General features: G+C 49.5%; 1 protein-coding gene across 3 annotated transcripts in view; it reads right to left on the reverse strand.

Annotated features, from left to right (window-relative positions):
* Positions 1 to 7,014, reverse strand: part of VPS35L (VPS35 endosomal protein sorting factor like) — a 114,180-nt gene extending 107,166 nt beyond the window's left edge. For all 3 annotated transcript variants that reach the window (XM_036076018.2, XM_036076019.2, XM_036076017.2), the window contains exons 1-2: positions 6,906 to 7,014; positions 1,205 to 1,304 (exon numbers count right to left, since the gene is read on the reverse strand). In XM_036076018.2, coding sequence (XP_035931911.1) covers positions 1,205 to 1,304; positions 6,906 to 6,922 — 117 coding nt within the window. In that variant the 5' untranslated portion in view covers positions 6,923 to 7,014. The remainder of the gene's footprint in view (positions 1 to 1,204; positions 1,305 to 6,905) is intronic.
* Positions 7,015 to 7,433: the final 419 nt, after the last annotated feature.

Below are 7,433 nucleotides of genomic sequence, written 5' to 3' on the forward strand. Positions count from 1 at the left end.
CTGACCCTCCTCCCTCTCATGCTCTCTGTCTCTTGTTCTCTCTCTCTCAAATAAATAAATAAAATCTTTAAAAAAAAAAAAAAAAAAAAAAGACTGAGGGAGATCTTGGATATGCAGCCAGTTGGTCAGAAGTACAGGTGGCCTGGGGTCCCCCAAATGTGCAGTGGGTGTCTCAAGCAAGGGCAGGCTTATTGAAGACCTTGCCCTAAACCCGTAGGGTCTGATGCCAACCTCGGATGATTTGGCCAAGTGCCTCCTACTGGTGCACATTTGTCATTCTGCCTGCCTGGCATCCGGCCTTCCGTCTCCCAGGCTCACAGTCCATGTTTTCTTTGGGAAAGGAGCCCTCCCCGACTCTCAGCTTCTACAGGCCTGCTGGGGTGGGCCCTGCTACCAGTTCCCAGGGTGGGCACTACCCCAACCCAATCAGTCAGCACGTTCTACCCCTGGACACCAGAGTGGGTCAGGGAGGGACACGTAGGCCAGCTGGGCAATGAACACTGCTAGAGAAGAGTCTCTCTGCTGTCATGTCGCTAAGCCACAGGATGCAAGCCCGGAACTGACCCAACCAGGGGGTCAGCCATGGCCGCACAAGCCCACAGGGCCTGGAGGGGCCCTGGGAGGCAGAAGCTCCATCTAGGATCTCCTGCTTTAAGTAATGGCCTCTGTGCATTCTCAGGCTCTCCGCTATTAGGAAACTTCATGTCCTTGGTATCCACTGGTCTGTGTCTGTCACCCTCATCCTCACCCACGATGACACGCACACAGCTTCTACTACTTACTGATCAAACAGCACTAACCCAGAAGAGAGGGACCATCTACATCACTTGCCTGCTTTCCGTTTTTTAAATAACTCACAAGTAGACCAAGACGCTAGTCAGGACAGCATCCTCTATGGGTAATCAGAGAGATTCTTAATGTTCCACACAGGCAAATTAAGAAGGTATCTGGTTTACACCTCCACATCCGGAACAAAGGCATCGCGCGCTCATGACAACCTCGCGAATATGAGAATATGACAAAGAGCAGAATGAACATGATGGGGGGTGAGGTCAACATCACAAAGAAGAGGAAATAAAAAACTAAAAAACTGGTGGAAATAAATATGAAAGCAGCTACTGCTGGCAAATGGGAAAGACCCAGGAACCTGGTCTGTAATTTCGTGGAGTAAGAACATCAGTTGGAGAGCCCTTGACGAACTTACCGTTATGGGCTTCAGCGGGTGATAGTCCCCAAACTCCAACGGCACAGCCTCGAGCCGGCATGATGCAAACTCAGCCTTGTAGTTCCTGCTCCTGGAATGCCTGGCAGATAGCAAAACCCAGACAACCATCAGCGGAGGGAGACAGAGAAAACACTAGAACTGTTTGCTCAGACCTCCTCAAGGACACAGCGGTTTATAGTGGAACGGTACTTCTACCAACACCGAGAAACGCTAAGTAGAATTTTAACACTCAGTTCAAGGTGTAAGTAGCTGCCAAGGCATCCGGGACCCGTGAGGCCAGATGCCAGAACCAAGGGCGCTCAGTGAAGTGAAGCCAACTTCCCTCCCCGGCCTCTCCCGAGACAACCAAGACTTGAAAGAAGAGCTTCTCAAGAGCAGGGGGTGCAGAGAAGCGAGAGTTCGGGCCCTGGTTTCCCCCGCAAAGTGTTCACAGAAGCTGAATAAAGCCAGAGAAAGAAGCTGAGCAGGAAGGAGACAAAGAGCACATGGTTTTCATCCGTCTTGTGAAGGGATCGCTGACGCACCTGGGGAAGACAGACAGGAAGCACAGTGAAGAGCTGGAAAGGTGCCAAGGGGCAGGAAGGGACAGTCTAACACACACACAACTGGAACCCTAAAGGGGAAGAGAAAGAATGGGCAGAAGCAGCGTGTGAAGGGATGACAGCTGAAACTAAAGACATCAAGCTACAGATTCAAGAAACACCTGTGCCCCAAGCAGGACCTGTACAAAAGCAAAACTAAAACCAGACTTAGGGCTCTCAAAGTAAAATGGCTAAAAACTAAAGAGAGGATTTCTTAGAAGGAAAAAAGACACCTTATTTTCAAAGAATGATTACTGTCTCAGCAGAGATGAGAGCCAACAGGCAAAGGGATGGTGCCACTCAAGTCCCGAGGAAATTAACTGCCAACCAAAAATTCTGCACCTACGGAAACTGCCCTTCAGTCATAAGGGCTGAAGAGCTTCCAGTCAAAGAAAAAGGGGGAAAAAAAGCTACATGTGGAAACAAAGTGATCTCAATCAAAAACAAAACGTATATATATATAACATGTACACATATGTGCATGTACACACTCATATCACCCATACCTACTTTAGAGTAATTAAAAGTAAAGGTGTGGGTAAAACTAGATTAGTGACGGCAAAAAATGGTAACTTACGGTATTTAAAATACATGTAGTATTAAAACACACAACTAGCACAGAAGAGGTGCTAAGTTCTGAAATCCTCACCCCCAAAAATGATGGTGTTAGAGGAGATGGGCCTTCAAGACGTGATGAGGCCACAAGGGAGGAGCCTCATGAGAGCCCTGAGACCAGGGACCCCAGGAGCCCCCCACCCCATGAAGACACACCGTGCAGGTGTCGGGATCCCAGACTTCCAGCCTCCAGGAGAAACAAATACTTTTGTTTATAATTGTCCCCATCTGTAGTCTTTTTTTTTTTTATAGTAGCCCAAATGAACTAAGATAACAGGGACTGAGAAGTGGGAGTGTTGCTGTAACAAATACCTAAAAAATGAGGAAGCAGCTCAGGAACCAGGACAGGTACAGGATGGAAGGGTTTTGTAAGACAGACTAGAAATGTCATCGCCCCGGGTGGACGGTCACGGGTGATTGTCGTGAGGGCTCGGAGAGGGCAGGAGAGCTGCAGAGAAAACCTCGACCCTCCTCCAGAACACACCAGTGGCTGCAAACAGAAGCTGCTAGAAGTTCGGACGGTGAAGGTCTAGCGAGGACTCACTCAGATGGAAATGAGGACCGGGTAACTGGACATGGAAAGGTGCTCCCTGTCATAATGTGGCAGGCAGCTTGGCTGGACTGCGCTCACGTCCTGGTGCTCTGTGGAAGGCAGAACCTGGGAGCCATGAAATGGGGTACATGGGTGAGGACATTTCCAAGCAAAGTGTTGCAAGAGCAACTTGGCTGCTCTTGAATACTTACCGTAAAAACCAAGAAGAGAGAAATGACTGAAAGCCGGAATGGCTCATCAAAAGGGAAACAGGTTTTAAAAACTTGGAGAACACTCGAGCCTCAAAGAGCACAGAGAGCCGGTCACCTCGTTCCTCAGCCTCCACCCCCTCCCACCATGACCCCACGCCACTCCCTGCCCCCTGGCTTCATTAGTCCTTGCAGGGACCCCAAATCCAGCTGCGCTGTGCCACCTGTCAGCCTTGCTCGAGCTCCACTAATCCAGAAACCTAACTCCGTACAAGAAAACGGAGATCCTAGGTCATTTCATGCCTATCCCTTTCTAAATTAACAGTGGCTTTGAGAGCAGGAACGGAGGAAGGCCGGTCAACAATACTGGTAGAGCTCGACTTTTTATTTTTTTGAAAGGAAAACCCCTATCACGATATATTTATTGCCTAATGTCTCTGGGTCACACTCACCAACCACGCCCGGTCCTCGTCTCCCAAAAATATAAAATGCTCTTCCAAACTCCCTTTGATATGCAGCCAGCCAATCCTTGACTTATATAATAAACAAAGACCTCAAGAATAAATAAATTGGAGTAATAGCCATCGGCAGCCATAACAGAGTTTAAAAATCAAATGACACAGGGCGCCTGGGTGGCTCAGTTGGTTAAGCATCTGCCTTCGGCTCAGGTCATGATCCCAGGGTCCTGGGATCGAGCCCACATTGGGCTCCTGGCTCAGCGGGGAGCCTGCTTCTCCCTCTCCCTCTGCCTCTCCCCCTGCTCATGCTCTCTCTCTCTCTCTCTCTGTCTCAAATGAATAAATAAAATCTAAAAAAAAAAAATCAAATGATACTTTCCCTCCTTTCAGATCATTCTTAACTTTATCAATAGAATTTTGAAAGGTTTAGTAGGATGAGTGGAAATGTAATCAGACCTGAAATTCAGTTGCTAATGTTTTTCATCCCTGTCATAATCGTCAACAAATCAATCAACAGCTGAGAAAAGTACAGTATCAAAAGAGTAGGGTGATATGCAGAATAAAAATAATAGTTCTCGCTTGTTATGTGCTGACTGTATACTGGGACCCATGCCAAGCCCTTTCCCTGCACTCATTTAACCAACCCCCTGATGCAGGTGCTATTATTACGCCCATTTTCCAGACGGAGAAGCTGAGGCTTAGAGTTGAGGTGACAGCAGCAAGTGCTCAGGGACACAAGCAACCTGAGGCAGGCCGATTCTCGGATGCAGGGGCTCTGGAGACCACCTGGGGGTCATCTTGAGAACCTTAAACAATTGTCTAGTTTTGTCTATTTTTTTTTTAAAGGGCCAAGCTTTGAAATAAATTTTTTAAGTTTGAGGGGAGGGGGAAAAATACTGCTTCTGGAAAAAACAAAAAAAAGGGGGGGGAAACACTTATCCTTTTAGAAATTCCATGTCAAACAGCTGATCTTTCTATCACTTCTTCCACTCAAATTTGCTCTAGGCTCCTAACTAGTTTCCCCACAATTTGAGATGCTAAAGGCTGGTCCGCAAGGCCTGGGTCTTTGGTAAGGCCAACAGCGCCCCCCAACGGGCATTTTCTCACAATCCCTACTTTGCTTTTTCCATTCAGAACAGAGCAGACGCGGCTGATAAAAATCGCCCATCATCCCAGCCCCCGGCAACGCTAAAGGCTCGCGTGGGTCCTTGACGGCTGCCAGGGAAAAAAAAAAAAAGCCAACATTTCCCACCACAGCTGGCTAACACTTCAGCGACTTCCTTCCCAGGTCTTGATATGCTAAATCGGGATTGGATGCCCCTGAGTTTCCTTAGATCTAGTCACGCGAAGCACCTTTTAGGGTATCATTAAGGCTTAAACACCAAAACCAATGAGAAACATCTGGCTTCAATTAACTTGTCTGGAATTTTCGAATGAGAAAATCCAGGAAGATGTTATTTTAATCTGTGCATCCCAGTACATTTTTACCTGCGATCTTTTTACTTTAAATCACAAACAGAGGCGCTATAAACCTTTTAACACCTGGGGTCTGCAAAGCCCCTGACCTGGCTGTCCTCTCCAGATTCCTTCGGCAGCACATATTCATCCTAACGATTCCCAACACTTGCTGCTCTTTAAAGGGACCAAGCGGCACCTGGGTGGCTCAGTCCGTTAAGCGCCCAACTCTTGATTTCGGCTCACTTCATGATCTCAGGGTCGTGACCTCGAGTCCTACATCAGGCTCTACACTCAGCACAGAGTCTGCTTGGGATTCTTTCCATCTGCCCCTCCCCTTGCTGGCGTGCGTGCTCTCTCTCTCTAAATAAAATTTTTTAATAAATAAAGGGACCGAGTTTTAACCTTGCTGTGCCTTGCATGGAGCTTGGCAGATAGTAGGTGCTCAGTAATATTCTGTGGGATGAATGAGGAAACAGAGAAGGTCTACAGAGAAGAAATGGGTTTCTTTTGTTAAATTTGACATTTGTGGAGCTTTTTTTGTGTGCACCAGGCACTGTGTTAAGTGCTTAATGTGTAGCATATCATTTAATCCTCAAAACAACCCCACTTTTCAGGTGAGGAAGTGGAGGTAGAGAGGTGAAGCAGTTAGTTTACCTAAAGTTGTACAGCCTGCAAGGAGCTTGAGGTTTGGAGCCCAGAGGCTGTGCTCCTAACCATTACCAGCAGCTGGACTTCCAATCCAGGCCCTGGGCTGCAGGTTTGGGGTGCAGGGCTCCCCAAGCCCAGCTGCGTTGTCGTGGATCTCCCCAGAATGCCTCTTTCGACCCACACTTTATTATTTCTGTCTCTTCGAGTGTGGAAGGCAGCTGTTTATCAAGCATAAAATCAGAAGGTTGTATGTATTTCTAGAGTCTAGGGCTGTGTATTTTCATTTGCTCACTCACTCATTCAAGGTAAACCACTTTACATCATTTGGAAAGAAAGATCAGAAAACGATCTCCCTTTCTGAGATGCAGGGTAGAGCGCACATCCCCAAATAATCCCACTGTGACCGTCACAGGTTGCTGACTTCTGGTGCACACACAGCACCAATCCCTCCCAGCCACTCCAGTCACAAGAGCGCGGACAGGCGGGTCAGCCAGGGCACATGCCGTTCCTGCCTGTTATGAGCTCCTATGCATCCTCCAAAACCCAATTTAAGACTCTGCTCCTCTTAAGTCTTCCCGGAGCCCCCCAGGGGAGGTTATGCCTCATCCCAATGCCTGCTTTGGAGACCCTTCTGTTGTGTGTGTCTGCTCCATTCAACTGTCAACTCCTTGAGGCCAAGGAGTATGTCTGAAGGCTCTGCATCCGCAGTGCCCAGCACGCAGTGGGACGAACGGAAGCCATTTCACAAATAAGAAAATCAAGAGTCCTCCAGGTGAGCTGAACAGCGGAGGAAACAGCCAGGTGTCCCGTACCATCCAGACTCAGAGCTGAGCCCACCATTCCCTGCATGCAGCGCCCCCAGAACCTGGGAAACAGGAAGCCGGGGAACTGGAGTTTTCTTTATGAAATGAATGGGGGGGGGGCGTGAAAGGTTCAAGAAAGGGGTAGCCGGGGGGGAACCAAGATTCCCCCCGTCCTGTCTCAGGGACCTCCTCTGGAGGGGTAGAGGCCGGGGATTCTGTGGTCAAAACCACCCGGGATGCGATGGGAGACTCCGCCAGCACCGCCGGAAGAGAGCAATGCCATTCACTCGCACGCACACGCTCACACTCGAAGAGACAGACCCAGACACAGCAAAAATAGCCCCTCTCCAAAGACCACCCGCCGCTTCTGCCTTACCAGGGAAAGACGGCCATCTTCCCAGTCACATGAGCACTTGTACTGGGGCAGCCAGCCCTCTTCTCCCTCCCAGACACCGCCCCGCCCCGCCCCGCCCCGCTCTGGCCGCCATGATTGTAAGGGGCAGATGCTCCCCCGCTGAGCCTTGCGAGCGCCATGATTGTGAGGGGCAGGACCCCTCTCGCTGAGCTTTGGCAGCGCCATGATTGTGAGGGGCGGGCGGACTTCCCCTGAGCCTGTCCTCGGCGCCATAATTATGAGGGGCAAACGCACTTCCTGTGAGCCGGTCATCGGCACCATAATTTGGGGGGGCACGCGCATCAACTAAGCCGCTCGTCGGTGCCATGGTTGTGAGGGGCACACGCACTTCCGTTGTGCTGTCCACTGACGCCATGATTGTGAGGGGTAGATACCTTTCCTCAAAGCCTAGGCTATACTGGTCCGCTAGCATTATAGTTAAGGAGACGGGCGCCAGTGTCGCAAAATCCAGGCTCTGCTGTCTGCCAGTGACATGATTGTGAAGGGCAG

Source organism: Halichoerus grypus, chromosome 6 (assembly GCF_964656455.1).
Source record: "Halichoerus grypus chromosome 6, mHalGry1.hap1.1, whole genome shotgun sequence".
Taxonomy (NCBI): domain Eukaryota; kingdom Metazoa; phylum Chordata; class Mammalia; order Carnivora; family Phocidae; genus Halichoerus; species Halichoerus grypus.